The sequence below is a fragment of the Strigops habroptila genome (genome assembly GCF_004027225.2).
Source record: "Strigops habroptila isolate Jane chromosome 13 unlocalized genomic scaffold, bStrHab1.2.pri S16, whole genome shotgun sequence".
Lineage (NCBI taxonomy): Eukaryota > Metazoa > Chordata > Aves > Psittaciformes > Psittacidae > Strigops > Strigops habroptila.
In genome coordinates, this window is record NW_022651054.1 from 9,103,104 (window position 1) to 9,125,588 (window position 22,485).

At 60.1% G+C, this 22,485-nt stretch overlaps 2 protein-coding genes across 12 annotated transcripts in view; one reads left to right on the plus strand and one right to left on the minus strand.

Moving 5' to 3' along the window:
* MYO18A (myosin XVIIIA) overlaps positions 1-15,243 on the plus strand; it is a 38,813-nt gene extending 23,570 nt beyond the window's left edge. For 9 of the 11 annotated variants that reach the window (XM_030472477.1, XM_030472476.1, XM_030472479.1 and 6 more), the window contains 24 exons: positions 2-239; positions 1,023-1,132; positions 1,229-1,294; positions 1,532-1,660; positions 2,077-2,220; positions 3,076-3,165; positions 3,243-3,362; positions 3,439-3,550; positions 3,682-3,809; positions 3,953-4,107; positions 5,232-5,355; positions 5,434-5,634; positions 5,916-6,026; positions 6,351-6,455; positions 6,542-6,688; positions 6,783-6,896; positions 7,076-7,192; positions 7,280-7,363; positions 7,565-7,702; positions 8,355-8,540; positions 8,615-8,754; positions 9,833-9,877; positions 11,330-11,452; positions 14,596-15,243. In XM_030472477.1, the coding sequence (XP_030328337.1) occupies positions 2-239; positions 1,023-1,132; positions 1,229-1,294; positions 1,532-1,660; positions 2,077-2,220; positions 3,076-3,165; positions 3,243-3,362; positions 3,439-3,550; positions 3,682-3,809; positions 3,953-4,107; positions 5,232-5,355; positions 5,434-5,634; positions 5,916-6,026; positions 6,351-6,455; positions 6,542-6,688; positions 6,783-6,896; positions 7,076-7,192; positions 7,280-7,363; positions 7,565-7,702; positions 8,355-8,540; positions 8,615-8,754; positions 9,833-9,877; positions 11,330-11,452; positions 14,596-14,728 (3,060 nt within the window). In that variant the 3' untranslated portion in view covers positions 14,729-15,243. The remainder of the gene's footprint in view (position 1; positions 240-1,022; positions 1,133-1,228; positions 1,295-1,531; positions 1,661-2,076; positions 2,221-3,075; positions 3,166-3,242; positions 3,363-3,438; positions 3,551-3,681; positions 3,810-3,952; positions 4,108-5,231; positions 5,356-5,433; positions 5,635-5,915; positions 6,027-6,350; positions 6,456-6,541; positions 6,689-6,782; positions 6,897-7,075; positions 7,193-7,279; positions 7,364-7,564; positions 7,703-8,354; positions 8,541-8,614; positions 8,755-9,832; positions 9,878-11,329; positions 11,453-14,595) is intronic. The other 2 variants (XM_030472480.1, XM_030472486.1) reach the window with 1 other exon arrangement.
* A 473-nt stretch (positions 15,244-15,716) lies between these two features.
* On the minus strand, positions 15,717-20,259 carry PIPOX (pipecolic acid and sarcosine oxidase). The gene is made up of 8 exons (XM_030472491.1): positions 19,156-20,259; positions 18,448-18,596; positions 17,794-17,995; positions 17,082-17,264; positions 16,872-17,018; positions 16,645-16,803; positions 16,455-16,530; positions 15,717-16,379 (listed from the first exon to the last, which is right to left on the minus strand). The coding sequence occupies exons 1-8, from the start codon at positions 19,456-19,458 to the stop codon at positions 16,249-16,251; spliced, it is 1,350 nt and encodes a 449-aa protein (XP_030328351.1). The 5' UTR covers positions 19,459-20,259; the 3' UTR covers positions 15,717-16,248.
* Positions 20,260-22,485: the final 2,226 nt, after the last annotated feature.

Genomic DNA, 22,485 nt, shown 5'->3' on the forward strand with positions numbered 1-22,485 from the left:
GGACGCCCTCATCGACAGCATCAAGAAGTCCAAGCTGCACTTCGTGCACTGCTTCCTGCCCAAGGCGGCGGGGGGCGGCGGGGACCCCCGCGCTGTGCCGTGCCGGCGGGTGAGCGGCAGCGAGCTGGAGCTGCCTGCGGAGCACTGCGAGGCCGGGCTCATGCAGCTCGATGTGCCGCTGCTGCGCGCCCAGCTCCGCGGCTCCCGCCTGCTCGATGCCCTCCGCATGTACCGCCAAGGTGAGATGGGACACCTTGCAGGGTGCATGTACCATGAGGGGATGGATCCCCAGCTGTGTGTCCTTTCTGGGGAGCCAAACCCCAGCCAGGGAACCCCTTTGGCACATCCCATTGCTCCGAGCCCCAGCGCATCCCCCCACCGTGGTCCTGTCCCCCTTCCCCTGCACTGGGGACAGGCATGGCCTTAATAGGGTGTCTCTGCTGGTGCCGCCGGCTCCTGGCAGCATTCCCGCTGGCAGCCAGCCCCAATCCCGCTGGGACAAGGGCCTCCGGGTCATGCTCAGCAAAGCATTTATCGATGCGCGTGGCTGGCCGCCCAACCAAGGGTTTACTGCCTGGAGGTTGGACCCTTCCTGCCGCGATTGGGAATCGATGCCGCCCAGATCGATGGCCGCTGTACTGGGGTCAGCAGTCCCATCAATACCCCGTGACTAATTAAGATGTGGAGGCTCAGCACCACGAGCATGATGCAGAAGTTGGCTGCGGCTCAGAAAGGAGCCTGTTTGCTTGCACGAGCAACACACGTGTCCCTGCGCTCCCCTGAGGCAGGATCTGGCCACTTTCTCCATGGATCCTGGCCAAGATTAGCTGGAGGACACAGCCAAGGAGAACCTCCCGGGGAGGGTTGGGGTTCTCCAGCTGTGCCTGGTCCCAGGGGTAGCTTGTGCTGCGAGGGGTGACCCTGTCATAAAGATGGGCCCCAGCAAGTCAGGGCACATGGGGCTGTCCCCAGCCATCCCCTGGGCGTCCTGGCTGCCCCTATATCGCCCTTGCTCCCCACAGGGTACCCTGACCACATGGTGTTTGCGGAGTTCAGGCGGCGCTTTGACGTCCTGGCCCCTCACCTGACCAAGAAGCACGGGCGCAACTACATCGTGGTGGATGAGAAGCGGGTACATGCCCCATGCCAGGACCAGTGCTGCAGTTTGGGGGTCTCCTGCACCCCAGGGTGCTGCCACCCTGCTCCTGACACCTCTCCCTCCCTGCAGGCAGTGGAGGAGCTCCTGGAGTCGCTGGACCTGGAGAAGAGCAGCTACCACATGGGTTTGAGCCGGGTATGATGTGTGACCCTGGCTGTGGCGTGGGCAGCGATGGCATGGCACAGCGTGGCACGGCAGCACAAGGGCAGCACTGTTTGCTCCCACCTACGACATTCCTCTTGTCTGGGGAATAAAACCCCCACGGCGGGACAGGACCAGAGGCTGCAGAGGGGAGAGCTGCATCCCCAGCAGCCGGTGCAGCCGGAGGGATGCCGGCACCCATCGGCATCTCACCCCGCTCCCATCCCGCAGGTGTTTTTCCGGGCTGGATCGCTGGCCAGGCTGGAGGAGCAGCGGGATACGCAGACCAGCAGGAACATCACCCTCTTCCAGGCAGCTTGCAGGGGCTTCCTGGCACGGCAGCAGTTCAAGAAGAGGAAGGTTCGTCCCAGCAGCTCTCCCCTCCCAGCTCCGCTGCACAATTTCGCCTAAAATGGGCAGCGCAGCCTTTCTGCTGCCTCCTGGGCCAGCACCTCCTCCTCCCGCCTCCCCCCGCAGACGCCCAGCCGTGGGGGGCCAGGGGGAACCGGGGGGCCAGGGGGGAATCATCGGGCATCGCTGCAGTGGGGTGAAGCGGAGTATCAGCTCCTACTTTTAATAGTAAAGAGGGTGTAAAACAGGCGTCTCGGCAGCACCTCACTGTGAGGTTAGCATTGAGGGGCTGGAAAGAATCAAACAGATAAGCCGGGTGCAATTAGCCCATATGCTAACGAAGGGGAGCATGCCAAGGTGCTGAGCACCCATCCTGCTTTGTCCCACTGACGCTGTACCCTGTGGTGATTCCATGCCCTGCACAGATCCAGGATTTGGCCATCCGGTGCGTGCAGAAGAACATCAAGAAGAACAAGGGGGTGAAGGACTGGCCCTGGTGGAAGCTCTTCACAACGGTGCGGCCCCTCATCGAGGTGCAGCTCACTGAGGACCAGATCCGCGGCAAAGACGTGGGTATCTCTGGGCTGGAGGATGCTGAATGGGGCAGGGGGAGGTTGGGGGGGGTTGGTCCCAGGCAGGGCCCTGCAGTGGGGTGGGATGCAGGATCCTGCAGCAGGGAGGGATGCAGGATCTTGCAATGGGGTGGGATGCAGGATCCTGCAGTGGGTTGGGATGCAATAGCCCATGGCTGGGAGGGATGCAGGATCCCGCAGGGGGATGGGATGCAGTAGCCCATGGCTGGGAGGGATGCAGGACCATGGCTGCCCCGCGCCCCATGAGTGCCAGGCTGGAATTGCTCCCTCATTTGCGATCAGCATGTCATTAGCATCCCCGGAGCCGGCTGTTGCATGAGCCCAATTACAAGGCATGGAGAATGGAAATGAAACCGTGTGCCGAGAGGCATCTGCGGGGGCTGCACCGTGCTGGCAACCAGACACTCCTGCCCCTGCAGATCCTGCCCAGCACGGAGCCTGGCTCAGCTTTCACCCTCATGGGTGCCTGTGCTGGGTTCAGAGGAGGGGAGGGCAAGATGCTGGCCCGTGGTCCCCAGGCATCCCAGTGGACCTCCTCCCTCCCCACCTGGGCTGGGTGCACCCAAACCCTTTGTTGAGCTGCCGATGGGTGGGTTTACTCCCACCACATGTCCCAGGGGGGTGCAGTGACCCCTCTCTATCTCTGCTGGGGCTGCCTGGAGTTTCGACACCATTTATGGGGTTGGAGTCAGCACAGCGGTGGAGCAGGGTTGGGGAATGTCCCTGCCCAGCCCTTGGCAGGGGAGCCCCCATCCTGCCCACCCAGTGCTGGGGGGGGCTGCGGGGACCTGTCAGGCTCTGCCCCCCCCCTCACCGCCCGCTCTGTTGCAGGAAGAGATCCAGCAGCTGAAGAGCAAGCTCGAGAAGGTGGAGAAGGAGCGAAACGAGCTGCGGCTCAACAGCGACCGCTTGGAGAGCAGGGTAGGTCCCCGCCGGCACCAGGAGGGGGTGCGATGCTGTGCCCTGGCCCGTGGTCCCATTCCACCCCCCCTCCCCAGATCACAGAGCTGACATCGGAGCTGACGGACGAGCGGAACACTGGAGAGTCAGCTTCCCAGCTGCTGGACGCCGAGACAGCCGAGAGGCTGCGGGCCGAGAAGGAGATGAAGGACTTGCAGGTAAGCGTCCCTCTCCACAGCCACGCAGCATCTCCTTCACTCCCTTGGTGCTCACCATGGCTTTGTCCCCTCCCAGGCTAAGTACGATGCTCTGAAGAAGCAGATGGAGTCGATGGAGATGGAGGTGATGGAGGCTCGGCTCATACGGGCGGCCGAGCTCAACGGGGAGCTGGATGATGATGATTCTGGTACTGTCCTGCCTTCGGTGCTGGCTGCTGGCACACGCTGGTGCCCTGTGGTCACAGCACTGTGCCCCCCTCTCCATGATGGCCCCATACCACTCCACGCAGCCCCTTGGTGACCCAGTTTCCCCATGCAGGTGGCGAATGGCGGCTGAAATACGAGCGTGCGGTGCGGGAGATTGACTTCACCAAGAAACGGCTGCAGCAGGAGCTGGAGGACAAGCTGGAGGTGGAGCAGCAGGGCAAGAGGCAGCTGGAGAGGAAGGTGAGTGCGGCTCAGCCCCAGGGACCCCTTGGTCCTCTCAGCATGGGGATGTGCAGCTTGGAACTGAGGGAGCACATGGCCAGGGCGGTGGGGACATGGTGGCTTCCTGGAGCCCTCACCACGCTGCCTGCTGCTGCCCGTAGCTGACAGACCTGCAGGCAGACAGCGAGGAGAGCCAGCGGGTGCTGCAGCAGCTGAAGAAGAAGTGCCAGCGCCTGGCTGCGGAGCTGCAGGACACCAAACTGCACCTCGAGGGCCAGCAAGGACGGAACCACGACCTGGAGAAGAAGCAGCGGAGGTGGGGACCGTGTGCTGGCAGTGCAGGGACACAGCAGGGATGGCATCCTCACCATGCAGTGAGCCTCTTGCAGAGTGGCATTACCATTTTAGCAGGGATTTGGGCACTCCACCAGCTCCTGCTTGGCTGAGGTGTCTCCAGTGGGATGGAGCTGCCCGGGTCGGGTGTGTTTATCGTGGGGGATGACTCAGATGTCCTTTTGAGGGGCTCAGAGCTGAGTGATCCCCACATGTGGGGCCATGCCCCATGGTGGAGGCTGCTCATGCTTCATGGCTGTGCCTCAGTGCTTGCTCTCATCCCATCCCCTCTCCCAGCCCCGAAGTTTGCTAACGTTATTAAGCAGCAGGGACGCTTTCACCTCATTATGGTAATGATCACACACACAAATACAGCGAGAGAATCCAATCTAATTAATTTCAATTTCCGCGGATTGGAGCCTGTGTTAATGCAGCTGTTTATTACCCAGCGCGAGCAAAACCGGGGATTAGCTGCCGAGGTGTTTAACGCAGGTCACAAACTCAAACACAGGGTTGTTTTCCAAGCCCCAAAGGCAGCGATTCCAGAACAAAACCCCACTGATCCCATCCCAGGGACATAGGGAAAGGCTGCCCTAGGAGCAGTTCCACACTGGAAGCTCATGTCCCCCCTGGGGATTGCAGTGGTGCCATCTCACATGGGGCCATGGCAATGGGCTGTGTCTTGGGGAGGTGAGCTGCCTCAAGAGCCCATCTCTGCTGGAGACCCCCTTGTGCATTGCAGCCCCCCCACGTCCTGTAGCCCCTCCACATCCTGCTTGGAAGGGTGCAGTGTCCCCAGATGCCTATTGCATAGCAGAGCATCCCCATCAGCACATGCCAGCCCCGCTGTGGGTGCTGCACTCTCCATTAACCACTGAGTGAAGGCGTTGGGAGGAGTTTCTCCAGGTGACTCCGTGCCACCGTGCTGGCAATTAAAAGCTCATCAACAGCATGTTTCAAATGAGCAGTCAGCGACACGCCGCCCTTCTTAGTGCCTGCTGGTGTGTGATGGGGATGCTCGGTGCAGTGCTGGTGGCACAGGGCTGGGGACCTCTTCCTGGTGCCCGTGGCAGGGTGCTGAGTGCCTGTCCCACTGTCCCCACACAGGTTTGATAGCGAGCTCTCACAGGCACACGAGGAGGCACAACGGGAGAGGCTGCAGAGGGAGAAGCTGAGCCGCGAGAAGGACGTGCTGGTGGCCGAGGTCTTTGGCCTCAAGCAGCTGCTGGAGGTGAGTGGCCCCTGGTCCTCTCCCCAATCACCCAACTGGTGGGTGTTCTGGGCTCATGATGACCTCCTCTCTCTGCAGGACAAGGACTCAGACATCGCAGGGCTAACGCAGAAGGCAGAGGCGCTGGAGGCTGAGCTGCAGGACATCTCCTCCCAGGAGTCAAAAGACGAAGCCTCCCTGGCCAAGGTGAAGAAGCAGCTGAGGGACCTGGAGGCGAAGGTCAAAGACCAGGAGGAGGAACTGGACGAGCAGGCTGGGACCATCCAGATGCTGGAGCAGGTACAGCGGGGAGGGGCGAGGTTTCTGGGTGGGGTGGTTTCATGCAGGGCTGTTATTACCTGGGCCGGGCTTGCCCGGGAAGAGGAGGCGTTGGGCCAGGCATCGCTGCTGCCGACACGGCTCCTGGCCCTCCGTGCCATGGCCCGGCAGGTCACTGTGGGGCGGGCAGCCCGGCCGGCCTCGGACCGGGGGGCTTTCCGGGTGAGTGGCACCCAGGGAATGGCATTGGGGTCCCCCCATGTCCCTTTTGCTCTGACCACATCCCCCCTCCGCATTTGCAGGCTAAGCTGCGGCTGGAGATGGAGATGGAGCGGCTGCGGCAGACCCATGCCAAGGAGGTGGAGAGCCGTGACGAGGAGGTGGAGGAGATTCGGCAGTCGTGCCAGAAGAAGGTAGGGCTCGGCTGCGGCCCCTCTGCCCATGGGGTGTCCGGGATGTGTCCCCGTGCACTGGTTGGATGCTGGGAGCTGCCAGCCGGGCACCATCACGCAGCACCCGGCTCCCACGTGTCCAGCCGCAGCCTGGCTCCACTGGCCCAGCGAGTCCGACCGGTCCCTCCGCTGCCCGGGCCAGCGCACGCTGGGCTCTGTGCCTCTGGTTGCGCAAACACCGGGATGATGGGGTCACCCCGAGTCCCCCGTGTGTGGGGACACACGAGAGAAAGAGGTCCCAGCCCCTTCCCGTCACCCTGACCAACTGCCTGGGCTGTCCCACAGCTGAAGCAGATGGAGGTGCAGCTGGAGGAGGAGTATGAGGACAAGCAGAAGGTGCTGAGAGAGAAACGGGAGCTGGAGAGCAAGTTATCTGCTGTCAGTGAGCAGGTAGGGCGCAGGGTGGCTTTGGGAGCCCCATGGTGGGGTGGGCATGCTGCTGGCACAGTGTCCTGGAATGATGCCCCCTGCCACAGGCCAACCAGCGGGACTTTGAGACGGAGAAACGCCTGCGCCGGGACCTGAAGAGGACGAAGGCACTGCTGGCTGATGCGCAGATCATGCTGGACCACCTGAAGAACAACGCGCCCAGCAAGAGGGAGATCGCCCAGCTCAAGAACCAGGTGAGCATCCAGATCCCCCCAAAACCACACACAGCCCTTGAGGGACACGGGGTGTCCTCGTCCCTAAGCTGGGCACTGAGCCATGTCCCCACAGCTGGAGGAGTCGGAGTTCACGTGCGCGGCCGCCGTCAAGGCCCGCAAGTCCATGGAGGTGGAGATCGAAGACCTTCACCTGCAGATCGATGACCTCTCCAAGGCCAAGGCAGCAGTAAGTGGGTTTTGGGGTGCAATGCACCATGATGGGGTCATGGCCCATCTGCACCCAGGGGGAGACCCATCACCAGCACCATGCATGCTGTCAGGGTGGCCCCACACCACTTGGGTGGTTTTGGGGGGTGGGTGCCCCGCTCCTGGGGTGCGGTGGGAGACACAAGCGGCTCCCCCCAGCTGGAGGAGCAGCTGAGCCGGCTGCAGCGGGAGAAGAATGAGGTGCAGAGTCGGCTGGAGGAGGACCAGGAGGACATGAATGAGCTGATGAAGAAGCACAAGGCGGCTGTGGCTCAGGTGAGGGGGGAACAGCAGCCACGGCACCCACCTCTCTTGGAGCCAGCACAGTGGGGTCCCTGCTGATGGCACCGGTGTGTCCCACAGGCATCCCGGGACCTGGCACAGATGAGCGACCTCCAGGCACAGCTGGAGGAGGTCAGCAAGGAAAAGCAGGAGCTTCAGGAGAAGGTGGGGAGCACTGACACTGGACATGGGCATGCACCCCGAGTGAAGCCAGGGGGGACAAGGGGGCACCCAGAGACCTGCTGCCCACACTGTGGGATGCAGAGCATTCCCGTGGGGAGCTCTCCATTGGGATGGGAGCAGCACAGCTGGCAGCGGGGGACCAGGGAGGTTGTGGTTGAGGCTGAGGCTGTGCTTCCCCTGCAGCTGCAAGGCCTGCAGAGCCAGCTGGAATTCCTGGAGCAATCCATGGTGGATAAGTCACTGGTGAGCCGGCAAGAGGCCAAGATCCGTGAACTGGAGACCAGGCTGGAGTTCGAGCGGACACAAGTCAAGCGCCTGGAGGTAGGTCCCTCCGGCTGGGACCAGAATACACCAGGACCATAATGAGAAGCTGCCCAGGGCATCCTCCGAGCACATCCCAAACATCCCCTCGCCAGGCCCCCCATGCTGCAGCCCTCCCCTGCTGGCAGCTGTCCCCGTTCCTGCAGGGAAAGCTCCCTGCAAGCGCCGATAACAGTAATCCACCACCCAGCCCGGCAAAGTGCTGCTCTCTCCCTGCATTGACTTAGGGAAATTATAGACTCTGCCGGCCCCGCTAAACGCAGCCTGCTTTATATTCTGCCTCTGCGGCTCTGCCGGGGAGTGGAGCAGCTTAGCTCTCCTCTTAATATTTTCCAAGCTATTATTTCCTTTCCCCGCTCTCTCTGCCGGGGCCATAAATATGCAGTGGCTGGCTCAGTGGCTGGGGGAGAAAAGAGCTATTTTTTCCCTACGTTACACGCTTTAATTACTTCACACACAGTTAAATCTATTTTTCCGATTCAACAAAGCCCTCGAGGTTGTGCTGCCCCTTCTCTGGCCCTGGGAGAGGGGGATTTCTCCTTCATCCCCTAGGGGATGGGATCCGTTGTTGCGTGAGCCTTTGGTGGGTGTTGCTGTAGGGTGAGGGGTCCATGGGGGGATCTGGGGTGACTCTGTGCCTGCTGCTCCGCAGAGCCTGGCCACACGGCTGAAGGAGAACATGGAGAAGCTGACGGAGGAGCGGGATCAGCGCGCGGCCGCCGAGAACCGGGAGAAGGAGCAGAACAAGCGGCTGCAGCGGCAGCTCCGCGACGTCAAGGAGGAGATGGGAGAGCTGGCCAAGAAAGAGGCAGAGGCCAGCCGCAAGAAGCACGAGCTGGTGAGGGACCCTCAACAGGGCTGGATAGGGGGGTTTTGCTGGGGTACCCAGCTCATCCTGCTCCCTCCCTGCAGGAGATGGACCTGGAGAGCCTGGAAGCTGCCAACCAGAGCCTGCAGTCGGACCTGAAGCTGGCCTTCAAGCGCATCGGGGACCTGCAGGCAGCCATCGAGGATGAGATGGAGAGTGACAGCAACGAGGACCTCATCAACAGGTAAGAGCACCTGGGCTTGGACCCCGCTCAAGGCACGTTGCTGGGGTTCACTGCTTCTCCTCACCACTTCTGAAAGGTCACTGGGACCCCTTGGCTATGCCTGGCCCTGACAGGATGCCGTCTATCCACCCGGCTATCCATGCATCGTGCACACGTGCATCCGGCCATCCATGCATCGTGCACATATGCATCAGTCCGTGCATCCGTCCCTCCACGGCCCTCGTGCAGCTTCACTCACTTGTGGAGGTGCCTGAAATGCAGCCAGGGCTGTGCTGGCTGGCTGGAATCTGCCAGGGAGCCCCAGGAGCCAGGACAGCACAGGCTGGCAGGAGGTCTGGGATGCTGGGATCCAGCCCAGCCCGGGACACTGGAATCCAGCCCAGGATAGAGTCATGGAATCGTAAAATCATTTGGGTTGGAAAAGACCTTTAAGGTCATGCAGTCAAAACGTTAACCCAGCACTGCCAAGTCCACCATTAAACCATGTCCCCAAGTGCCACATCTACACGTCTGTTAAATACCTCCAGGGATGGTGACTCCACCATGTCCCTGGGTAGCCTGTTCCAGTGCCTGACAACCTTTTCAGTGGATAAATTTTTCCTAATATTCAATCTAAACTTCCCCTGGCACAACTTGAGGCCATTTCCTCATGTCCTGTCACTTGCTACCTGGGAGAAGAGACTGACCCCCACCTCTCTAGAACCTCCTTCCAAGTAGTTGTAGAGAGTGAGAAGGTCTCCCCAAGCCTCCTTTTCTCCAGGCCAAACACCCCCAGTTCTCTCAAGCGTTCCTCATCCCACTGGTGCTCCAGGCCCTTCACCAGCTTCGTTGCCCTTTTCTGGACACAATCCAGCACCCAACCTGGGATGCTGGGATCCAGCCCAGGATGCTGGGATCCAGCAGGGTGCAGCCCCACACTGGGGTACAAAGCAGCCACACCTCCCTCCCCTGTCCCTTCCCCACCATTTAATTTGCCCCCCATTTGTTCCTCACCCTCTTGGTCTTTTATTTTTTCCTTTCATTTGATTTCCTTTCTTTTGTGTTTCTCCCCACCCCGACCCTCCCCAACCCCTCCCAGTTTGCAGGACATGGTGGCAAAGTATCAGAAAAGAAAGAGTAAACTGTGAGGAGCTTCTCTTTCCTTCCCCCCCCCTCCCCTAACCCCCACCTCACCCCCACGGGCCGGGGCCCCGCATGCCACTGGCCTATCTCCGCATGCCCTAACAGCACCCACAGCACGGCACATAACTGCATCCCATGCGGGGGGGACAGGATGAGCCCCTGGGATGGGGCAGGGGGGATGCTCTGCCATGGCTAACGATGAGTGCATTGGTATGGAGCAGTGATGGAGCCCCACTGCCACCCACCATTAATATCCCCACTGTGGTCGCTGCGCCACGACGCGGGTCGCGCTTAACTAACGGCACGGATATAAACAGTGTTTGGTGTGGAGTTTAATTCTGATGGTTATAAAACCTTAGTTGCCCCCCCGGGTTTATTTAGAGGGCTCGTTGGGGTTTGTTTTGTTGTCGTTTTGTGGGGTTCTTGTCTGTGTTTTTCTTCCAAGCTGAGCGTTGCCTGGATGTATTGCAGGGGAGGGAGACGTGCGCGTGATGGAGCGCGGCTCATTGCTTTGAATGTAAAGAGGAGGATTCATATACAGGGTCTATCCCAGCCTGTGCTGTCTGCTGCCAGCCCCAGGCAGGGAATAAGCCCGAAGCCGGGTGGATAAAACGGCTGTTTAAGATGATATGATATATCCCATCCTTGCTGGGATCCCTCACCTCTCACCGGCCGGCAGCAGGCTGGTTAGAGAGGGGGCCGTGCCGCTTCGATTTCCTTATGGATCCCACCGGTACTGCCATAACCCTAATGAAAGCAGTAAGCAGTTAGGTATTAAGGGAGATTTATACAGGGATGCTTTTAACGTGGAGGGATGGATTTTGCAATGCATACGGCACCTTCTTTCTAAAGGCAATCAATATGGTTACGAATGGCTGATATAAATTAGATGGTTTAAGCCAGATAGGACTTTTTTTACACTGGGATGTAAATCAGGAGCTCCAGGCTCGGCAGGGCTGTAAATCTGCCCGCCTTGCCAGGGTTGTTTCTGTTCTGCCTGCTAAACTCCTGTTTACCCAGGGCCATCAACATTGCTCCTGCTCACTGTAATTTTGCACTCGACGGTGGCCTATAAAACGAACCCACTTTTTTCCTTCCCAGCCCCAGAGCTGGAATTCTCCCGTGTTTCTGGAGCTGTGCCCTGCCTGCTGCCTCTCGCCGGCCCTGCTGGAGCTGTGCAATGGCGGGGGGGGACATTGTGCAGAAGGTGCAGGCGCTCCTTGGACGGGCAAGGGGGTGGTTTGGGGGTTTGTGCTTCAGGGAGCCCCTGTGCATGCACGTTGGAGATGGAGCAGCACCACGGGATGGGGTTTTGCCCATGCCAGGGTACACAGGCAGTGGGTGCTGGAGGGGTTCAGCACCCACCAGTGCAGTTTTGCCTCTCCAGCACCCAAATCTCACTGTCCCATGCTCACATCTTGCTTTCTCCCACCCCGACCCGCTCCTCCGGCAGCGACGGTGACTCAGACGTGGACTCGGAGCTGGAGGAGCGCGTGGATGGGGTGAAGTCCTGGCTCTCCAAGAGCAAAGGCTCCTCCAAAGCACTCTCGGATGACGGCAGCCTGAAGGGCAGCAGGTGGGTGCAGGGCTGGTTGGCAGAGGACAGGGCGAGCTGTGCTGGGTGATACCCAGGATATGGAGTGGGCATCCATGGGATGTCACACTCTGGGTGCAGTGCTCCCACCCGCTGCTTGTGTGGCCGGACAGGGAAGGGTTAATGCGCTGACCAGCTCAGTCTCCATTGGGGCGACATGTCCCCCCACCCAAAGAGACCTTCCTGGTCCCCCTCCCCATAATCCCACCTACTGCACCACTGTGGAGGCACATGGGCATCACAGCCCCCTCCCCATCTGCCTACTCAGCATTCCCAGTGATGGGCTCTATCTCTATGCATCATCCCCCTTCTCCAGAGCTGGATCCCCCTCCATCCTCCCCAAACCTCCCTACACCTCTCAGCGATCACCAGCAGAAAGGGGGTCCATGCCCATGTGCCCCCATGACCAGCGTGGAGCTGGAGCACGCATCCCCACTCCTATTCCCTAGGGAAAGTGCTCGCCTGCTGAGTGCAGATTGCTTTTATCCAAACCCAATTTCCTAGCAGGCCTCTAGGAGTCCCAGGGGGCTCCCCCCTCCCTTCTGCTGAGCAGGAGGGGAGAGATCTGAGCCGGTTTTTCTTAATTGGTTTAATTTATTCAGTGGTGCAGATGTAAAACATTTTGTTATCGGAGATAATTCCACCTTTTCTGAAGTCAGGAATCAAAACGCCACAGCTTCAGGTAGCCAACAATGAAATAGATTGAACACAACACTTGAAAGGGGAATCAAAGTGGCGGGCTAGAACAATTCCCCCATTTACGTGACATTTTAACTCGGTGCTGTTTCCCGCTGACGCACATTACCAAGGCAGCACAATGGCCCCACTTCACCCACTCATCTCCATCTCTCTCTTGTCTCCCCGGTGCGTGCGCGGGGCCGGCACAGGTCAGCCCCACCGGATGGTCCGGAGGCTGAGGAGCGCCCGGTGTCAGTGTTGAGCTGCCTCAGCTATAGGAAACGTCCGGGCCTCAAGGACTCTATAGGTGGCCATGGGGATGAGCAGACGCTGTTCAGTGCCTTGGGAGAGCGGCCGCCTTCCCCTGACCGTGCTGCTCGCAGGGCAGCCCGCAGCACCGAGCCCGAGGACCGGGCGGCTGTGATCGCCCGTGCCTTCGCCGATGCCAGCGGCCGGGCTCGCCAAGGGCTGGGCAAGCGCTGGTCCCTCTCTGCTGCTGATGGAGAGAAAGCATCCATCGCCTCCGCACCGGTGAGCCGGGCATCCTCGGCCTCCTGGCGCGGGATGGAGGATGAGGAGGAAGGCGATGAGCGGTCCTCAGTGCTGAGCTTTGCCCTCTCCAGCCCTGGGAGCTTGAGGAGCCGGCGCGGGGGCCCCGAGGGTCGCCCCGAGTCGCGGCTCTCCCTGGCCCGCAGCCGCATGGAAGAGGCGGACGAGGGGTCCCGTGGGCAGCCCCCGCTGGGGCGCAGCTTCTCTGTGCCCCCCCGGCCCCGCAGCGCTGCCTCTGAAGAGGGGAGTCCCAGGGACGCCCGCCCCGTGAGGCACCGCTCCTACCTCGACCCCGACCTGGAAGCTGCCATCCAGGAGGTGCTGAGCTACCGCCCGCCACGGGCCCGGGGCTGCTCCAGCCCCGAGGCTGACTCCGATGATGGCCGGAGCGTGCGGAGCATGAGGAGTGTGCGGAGCGCGGCCCCCTTGGGTGCTGCCGACCCCAATCCCGGCAGCCTGCGCCGCTCCGCGTCTGCCCTCGACTTCTCCCGGCATGCCCGCCGGCACCGGAGCAGCTCCGGCTCCTCTGAGGAAGAGGAGGAGCGGAAGAAGAAGAGCAGCTCCAAGAAGCGCTCCAAGAAGGCCAAGAAGAAATCCAAGAAGAAGAAGCAGCAGCAGTCATCATCATCCGAATCGGATGCCTCCTCCGATTCCTCCTCCGGCTCCACCAGCTCCTACCGCAGCACCTCCAGTGTCAAGAAGGGCCCAAAGGCAGCAGGGGGAGAGGAGCCAGGGCATCCCGGCCGGGGCAAGAAGGAGGAGAAGCAGAGGAAGAAGCAGGTCGACAGCCTGATGATGAAGTATTTGTACCGGCCTGAGAGCGACTGAGACAGGAGGTGGGAGCGGTGTGTGCTGTGCAGCATGAACCTCCCCGTGTGCCACTAACCACTCATCCTAATCCTCACCTGGCTCCGGGTATGGATCCCACCTCTGCCAGGTGCCCTGGGATGTGTCCATAGCAGCTCTGCTTTTGGGGTGCTGCAGAGCATCCCTGATGCATCTCCAGCCGTAGGGCATGACCGCAGAGGGACCAGCAGCATGTTTGGGATTAGTAGCTGTGGCACATGGGATACAGGGAAGTGCTAATCCCTTCCCATTCCCCAGCCACCATCCACGATGCAGCTGAATTTATTCTATCAGGAAATTTAAGGGCTCGCCCCAGGGAATTCAGCACCCTGGGGACAGCAGCGGGTCCCAAAGGCATTGGGGAGGAATGGGATGGGTACTAACACGCATCCAGTGCAGTGTGTGAGCATGGAGGGAAGGCAGCACCCACAGTGGGGTGCCGGGGTGGATGGTTGGGACTTGGAGTTGTTTCTCGTGGCGGCCACATCCTGCTGCTGTGTGCTGTGTGATAGGGATTTGGGGTGCGAATGGGTGCACTGGGGTCTCCAACTGTGATTTCTGAGCAGGTTTTATCCTTTCCAATGGCTTGAATAGGAAAAGAGCTGGAGGAAAGGGAAAGAAAAGCCTTTTGGAAACGTGGTCACAGTCAGGCTGCCTGTCCCAGGGACAGGGAAGGCATCATGGGGTGATGGTGGTGGGGAGAAACACCCCCAGCACCCAGCCATGGGCTTTGGTGCAGGCAGGACCCTCAAGCAGTGATGTCCATGTTTGCATCCATGGCCATGTGCTTTCTCCTGAGCGCATGGTGCTGGATGCCCATGGGGTTGACAGCCACCGGGCAGGCTCATCTTGACCCCACGGGGCTCAGCTCAGCCTGGCAAGGAGTCAGTTACAGTGGAATACACCCCAAATATCTCAGAAGCAATAATAAAGGTGGTGACGGAGGCTCCATCAGCTGCCTGCCACCTTGCTGGCTCACCGGAGGGGAGTGAGCCCGGCACTGCAGCACGCAGGGAGCATGGAACCCCCATTAACCCCACTCTCCCCCGCAGCCCCCCAAGTTCCCGGCACCATTTCACCTACGACAGATGGGACGAGGAGCAGGACGCCGAGGAAAGCACACGCCGCTCATCCCACAGCTCCCCCAGCGAGGCGGAGAGCCGGGCCGCCGAGACCCCCGCCTAGAGCCCACCAGTGCCCCAGAGACACCCAGCTCCACGGGGCCGCCCCGGGCAGCCGGTAACTCCTGATGCACAGGACATGGGGGGGACACACGCAGCCACCCCCCAGCTCTGCTATGGGGGGAGCAGCCCGGCCGGCTCGCTGGCTGCAGCCCCCAAACCACCTTCCCACCTCCCGGCTGTCCTTGGCGGCGGGGCCGGTTATTCCGGCATCCTGGTTTGTTATTCCTCAGTGCCTGCTGGCTCCTTATTTTATAACTTAAACAGCCCCCCCCCACCTTCCCCAGGCACCCCACTGTCCTCTTAAACCCCTTTTAGTTGAGCCAAAGACGTCTCTCGCTGGCCGGGCCCTGGGGAGCAGCCAGGAAGGGGACATGGGGATGGGGTCCCACGTACCCATCCGGGTTGTCGTCACCCCCCAACCCTGCCTGGTTGTTTTGCACTAGCCCAGCTGTGCGTCCCCCCCCCCCCCATCCCCTTTACTTTCAGTATGAAAATAAACGTCATTTCTGGCTGGTGGCAGCGCCCGCTCTGTGTGATGGGGGGGTCACCCTGTTTCAGGGGGGTGTTTGAAGGGCTGGTGGGATGGATCCAGCCTCGGTGAGGATGCTGCATGGAGGAAGCAAGCCCTGCGCCTGCTGCACCCATGGGTGACGGGGAGAAGAGACAACCCTCGTGGGTGCTGGCACTGCATCATTTATCAATCTTCATAAATATGCAGATGAGCAGCAGGGATGGGAGCCCTCAGCTCAGTTAATTATTTAACATGGAGGAGATGGTGATGTGCATCGCTGGCTGCCTGTGCTGCAATGGCTCCAGCACCCACCAGCCCATGCAGGGTGCTGCCCCTGCCTCCCCCCATCCCCAGGGCCCCCCCCCAGGACCCCAGCAAACTGGGTCGTTTGATGCCTTCTCCCAGCCATCTCTTGGAAACAAATGGGGGAAGCTCTGCGCTCGCTGCCATAAAGCCACGCTGCGCTAATGCGCTTTCATTAAGTGGGAGCGATCTAATGATAATAAAATGGCACATTTAACATTAAAACATTTAACTTGACTCCTAAGCGAGAGCGTCTCTCTGCACTGCTCCAGCTCCATCTTCATGAGGCTGACAAAGCTCCTTAATTTGTTTCCGGGGAGCTGGTGCTTGGTAGAGACAGCTTGGCACCGCGCAGCATGGGGGATGCCGGGATGCGGGGAGGCAGGATGCTGGGATGTGGGGATGGAGGGAGGAAGGGTACCAGTATGCTGTGATATGGGGATGCAGGGGTGCTGGGATGTGGGGTGGAGGGGTGCCAGGATGGTGAGTGCTGGGATGGTGGAGTATGGGGATGTGGGGATGCAGGGTAGCTGAGGTGTGGGGTGGAAGAGTGCTGGAGTGCAGTGTTCTGGGACACCAGGATGCAGGGAGATGAGGACACATGGGGATGCAGGGGTGCTGGCACACTGGGATATAAGGATGCTGGGATGCAGGAACACAGCTTCAGGCCAGCATGATGCCATGTGGGCACGGCCAGGGCCCCACACCTACAGTGCAGCCCGGAGCACGCCGGGGAAGCGAGCGATGGCGAAGGGAGCAGTGCTGTGGGACAGCTCCTCGCCCAGGCTCAGCTCACACAGCAGCTTCCCCACCACTGGTGCCAGCTTGAACCCATGGCCTGTGGGAAGGAGGGGAGGTTGGGGAGCACAGGCCAACTCTGGGGTGCTGGGGGGTGCTGGGTGCCCTCACCTACCCGAGAAGCCGGCCCCGATGATGATGTTGCTGTACTTGGGGTGCCGGTCCAGGATGAAATCTCCGTCTGGGGTGTTCTGGAGGAGCCATGGTGTGAGGATGCAGGGCCAGGGGTGCTCTCCTGGACCCAGCATTGTGGGAAGGCACGGCAAGGTCCAGCCTGGGGTTGGATGCTCCAGGGGAACACTCACTGTATAGATGCAGGTCTCCACCACGGCTGGCCTGGGCTCCAGCCCGGGCAGGTAGCTGCTGATGAAGCTGCTCAGGAGGGTGACATCAGGGTGGGGGGTACCCAAAGGGGCCCAGTCACGCTCATCGGGGTCTGTGGGGCTGCCATGGTGGTAGCATACCTGAGGGGGGCAGCTGGTCAGGGGGGGCTGGCTGTGGGACCCCCCTAACACCACCGTGCCCTGCTCACCTTGACCAGACCGGGGTACTCAAGGGCAGGCAGGCCGTAGATGCCGTGTGGGGCTTGGCTCAGCCCCATGGCCATGAAGCAGGGACTGGCTCTGCCTGTGCTCCCAGGCTCCTTCTCCTTCCAGTAGCAGACGTTGATGCGCAGGGGCTGGGGTCACAGTATTAGCCCTGGCCATGGCTGTGCCACCCCATGGTTGCCACCAGCCCTCACCTGCAGTGGCAGGCGGAGACCCAGCGGTGCCACGAGGGCACCAGTCCAGGCCCCGGCCGTGATGACGAGCCGTGGGGCTCGGTACACGCCAGCGGTGGTGGTGACGGTGAGCATGGCCCCGGGTTCAATGTGCAGCACCTTCTCCCCGTCCTGCAGGGTGCCCCCGTGCCGGCGGAAGACATCCTGGGTGGGGATGGAGACAGGAGGTGGCTGCAGGGACAGAGCCGGGGGACACCCATCCCATTCCATCCCATCCCACCCCACCCCATCCCATCCCATCCCATCCCATCCCATCCCATCCCATCCCATCCCATCCCATCCTATTCTATCCCATCCATCTCATTCCATCTCATCCCATCTCACCCCAACCCATCCCATCTCATCCTGTCCCATCCCATCCATCCCAACCCATCCCATCTCAACCCATCTAATCCCATCCCATCCTCCTCATCCCATCCCATCCACCCTATTCCATCCATCCCATCCCATTCGTCTCATCCCATCCTACCCTATCCTATCCCATCCATCTATCCCATCCCACCCCATCCCATCCCATCCATCTCATCCCATCCCAACCCATCCCATCCCACCCCAACCCATCTCAACCCATCCCACCCATCCTATCCCGTCCTGTCCTATCCTATCCTATCCTATCCCATCCCATCCTATCCTATCCTATCCCACCCTATCCCATCCCCTTGGCAGCACCCACCTGCACTGCCCGCAGTGCCCGGTCGGCAAAGAGCACCCCACCAGTGCTGTCCCACAGGGCCACCTCTCCAGCATGGAGCCGGAGGCCAGGGAAGCGCTGGGCCAGCGCTGCGGCCTCGAGGATGTGGTTGTCACCCAGGCTGCGGCGGCAGCCCTCCAGCTCCGGGTCACCCACCGGCCCCAGCACCACCAGCCCCGTCTGCCTGTGTCCCACCAGCCACATCAGTTCCCCCTCTCCCCCTCCATGCACAGACCCTCTTTGTTTCGCCCCTGGGGGAAACTGAGGCATGGCGATGCTTGGGATGTGTTTTGCCTGGTGTAGGGCACCCTGGGGAGGGATGCTGGGTGATACGGGCTATATGGGTGATGATGGGGATATGGGTTTGTGGGGTGATGCATGGGGAGGATCCAGATGCCAGCACCCCACTCACCCCCCCCAAATCCAACTATTGCCATCAGCCCTGACCTCAGCAGCGGAGGATCATTTAGATGCTCATTTCCTTAATGATGCTTCCTTGTGAGCCCCATAAATTACCCAGAGCTGGCAGCTGCTGCCCAGGCGGCCTCATCCTGCCCCAACACACAGGATCCTCAGCCCCCGGCCCCGTGGGGAGGGGACGGTGCCCTGGGGGGGCTGCGTCCCCATCACCATCACCTGTAGAGGCTGGTGCCAGCCTCGTCCTCCAGCTGCTTCCAGAGGCGGAAGCTGTCGGGCATCATGCGGGCGTAGGACACCTGGGGGTAGGTGCTGCGGGTGATGCGGCTTTGCCCGTGCGAGCTGCCCCGCGAGTGGGGCAGGATGAACTGCGGGGAAGGGGGGACATGGGGTGACTGTGAACACCGCCACCTCCCAACCCCGCTGGCACCTGGGGACACAGCCTGCCCTGCCAACCCTGGCACTGGGAATCAGCAGGAAACGGGGGTCCTGGCACTGGGAATGTGGGGTCCTGGCAGTGGGAATGCAGAGATCCTGGCATGGGGGTCATGGGACTCCTGGAACTGGGGACGCAGGGGTTCTGGCCCTGGGAACATAGGGGTTCTGCAATGGGAACATGGGGGTCCTGGCATGGGGATCATGGGGGTCCTAGCACTGGGTACACAGGGGTTCTGGCACTGGGGACAAAGGGGAGCTGGCACTGAGGACATGGGGATCTTGGCACTGGAGTTATGGGGATGCCAGCACTGGGAACATGGGGGTCCTGGTATGGGGGTCATGGGGGTGCTGGCACTGGGGACCAGGGTGCCATCAGCGGCTCCGCTCCATGCCATGCAGAGGGTATCCAGGTCTGCAGGCTCCCACCCCAGCTCACTGTCACTGGGGACACGGTGGGATGGGGACGCAGTGGGGCTGGGGACACGGTACCTGCTCCAGCAGGAGGATGTCCTTGTGGCGCTGGATCAGGTGATAGGCGGTGAAGGAGCCCTGGATGCCAGCCCCAATGACAATGGCGTCATAGGTGGCCTGGTGGGGCTGGCTGGGAGCAGCCATGTCCGTCCTTGTCCCTGTTCCTATCCCTGTGTGCAGCCGGGAGCTGAGCCAAGGGGAGGGATGGGGCAGAGTCCGGCCATGGGTGGCGGAGCTTTGGCCACCCTCCAGCCCCAACAGGGACAGTGAGAGCCGCATCCTTCCCACCCCTTGGTGCTGGCCAGGCAGGAACATCCCCATTCCCACACCAATGCCAGGGAAGGCAGCTCATCCAGCAGCGCTGGGTGGGTTCAGCCCCCTCCTTCCCTGCATCTTTGCCAGGGGGTGTTTATATATCCCTTCTTTGTACATGGCACAATGCACCCTACCTCACCCTGGCCCCAGCACAGGACAGAGACCACCAGGACCAGCCCGAACCCTGCATCCCAGGGTACCAAAGAGCACTGCACTCCTCCCTCACCTTCAGCCCACCAGCAAGATCAGAGCAATGGGGTGGGATAAACGTGATGGAAAAGTGTTTCCAATAAATCCCCCTTTCCCACCCTGCTGGTCTCTGAACATGGGGCTCAGCAATGCTCCCATTTGTGTGCAGTGGGGAACTCCCCGCTTGCTTCAAGACAAACAAACAGGTTGGTTTTTTCCCTCCAGCACAATTTATTACGGCCATAAACCATTTTGTTGCCATCTTTTGTTGCTGCTGCTATGTTTTTAATAGGAGATAGGGGTGATTTAGGGCTCAGAGCAGCCGGGATGTGAAGCCCCATGTCCCACCAGTGCTGGTGCAAACTATGGGGTGTGATTTGGGGTTTGAGGGTACTCAGTGGTGCATTGGGGGGCGGGTAACGCAGGCAGGGGCTGACAGTGCCCCATGCTGCCTGACAGCTAATTAGGGGAATTAATTTACTCTGGCTTTCGTGGTGTAAAAGGCATTACTTACTGGTTAATTGTCGTTATTATGAAATGTTAAATATCATTACTTATGTTGCTGCTTGCATCCAATGATGGATGAAGCACTGGGGACCAGGCTGGGGGGAATTCCTCCCCCCCCCCCCCCCCCAAACGTGGTGCTCAGTCAGGTCATGGGGATACCCCAGCATCATACAAAGGCGGATTCGGCAGCAGACTGGGATGGGGAGGTGATGGGAGGCAGATGGGGAGCACAGACAAAGGATGGGATCCCTCATAGACCCCTCATCCGTGCTATTTCCCAGGACAACTAATGCAATGAGTACGTGCCGGCCTCAACATCGCTGCGATGCCCAGGGCTCTGCATCACGCGGTGCCCCACTAAAACAGCACATCCTCCCTCGCCTTTGATGTTACAAGTAATTCACCAATTTCCCCAGGTTTCAGCTGCCTTTTTTGTGCTTTGAACAGCACCTCTTACCTGCTCTTCCCTTTTTTTTTTGCTGGGAAGATGAAGAATAATTAATTATCCATGAAACATTAAATGGCAAAATGAACTCCTCTCCTGTTAACGGCATGTTAATAGGTCGGGTTGGAAAAGCCTCACTCATGCTGCTACGAAGCCAGGGAGGCTGTTGGTGGGATGCAGGGATGATTGTTGGTGTTGGAGGGGACAGTGACCATGCCCAGGCCTCTGTGAGACCCTTTAAGCCATCGCTTTCATTGCACGGATGACCCCAAACAGGGCTGGTCCCATCTTGGGGGTGTCTATACCCCAAGACCCCAAAAAGCAGCTGCATGGGCTCATCTTGCCTTAGGGTGAATTTTTGGGGTGCCACTTCAGCCCTGTGCTGGATGGGAGAGAGAACCTGGTCTCCATCATCCCTGCCTTTTGTCCTGCGTTTAAATTAACCAGAGGCAATGCTTGAGGCAGCAAGAAATCCATTTCCCAAAGCAGCCGGCGCGGGTCAGGAGAGCACAGTAAAAATGAAATATTCCCAGTGCAGGCTGGGAGGATGGATGGGAAAACGCGGGGCTGGCACCAGCACAGGGTGGGATTGATGGGGAAACAGCCCGGCGCGGGCTGAGGGAGCTGAACCTGGATCAGATCCATGGGGAGCAGGAGAAATTGGGAATGAGGAGATTTGGCCAGGGCCAGGCAGGGCTCAGCAGCTCAGATCTCTGTACCTACTGTACCCACTGCACCCACTGCACCCATTGCACCTACTGCACCCACTGCACCCACTGCAACCATTATAGAATCATAGAATCAACAAGATTGGAAAAGAACTATAAGATCATCAAGCCCAACTTTTACCCCAGGACTGCCAAGTCCACCACTAAACCATGTCAAACCATTGCATCTGCTGCACATGCTGCACCCATTGCACCCACAGCACCCATTGCACCCACTGCACCTGTTGCACCCATTACACTCATTGCACCCACTGCACCCACTGTGCACTGGGCTGGCAGCTGAAGTACCCCAAAAGCCCATCACCAGCCATACAAGCACTTCATGCCAGGCTGTGCCAGCCTCATACATACTCCACCAAAGTGCCAACCGGCACTTAGGAAGACTTAGGGAGCCAGGATGCTCCCTGGGGAGCCAAGGCCTCGTGGCTGTGGGGAGAGCAGCATCCTCATGCCAGCTCTGGCTGTATTCACCCCATTTATTTCCCCATCCCAAAGCTTTGAAGGCACCCGCAAAGGGTTTGTTTGCTTTGTGTCAAATCCAAACCGGAGGCAGCCCCTCATTAGCAGTCCAAGTACGTGCATGAGGAAACGTCAGGTGGCTTAAAAATCATTTGAATATCATAATATCAGAAAACTTCAATTTGGCCTCAAAACGCTCATCTTCCAAGCCCTACCAGGGCTCTGGTGCATTAAACATTGATGGAGCTACTGGCGGATCAAAGTTTTGGGTTTGAAGCTTGAAAGTGCTCTGTGGGAAGCGCCAGTTGCCCCCCGCCTGCCCTGCATCCCCCTGGGATGAGGACCGCAGCATCGGTCCCACCGCAGCCATGGGTTTGCCCACAGCCCGAGCCGTGGTTTGCCGCGCTCCTGGTGCGTGTCGGCAAAGCAGGGCCTGGGATTAGAAATGCAAACCCACCCGGCGGTGGCTGGTTGCGTGGGCCGGGGCTGGCCGGGCTGCGGGGGCTCTGTGCGGCGCACGGCGTCAGCGCGGGGAGGAGAAGCCATCTGGGCTTTGGCGGAGACGGGGAGGGGGTTATTGAACAAAGAGCTGGGTTTCTGTTTATTTTTAACACACGCAAGAGCCGTCCGGCAGCGGTGCCAACGCCATCTGCCTGCTGCAGGGCTGGCTGCCCCCCGGCCCTCCCCGGCGAGCGGGCGGGCTGG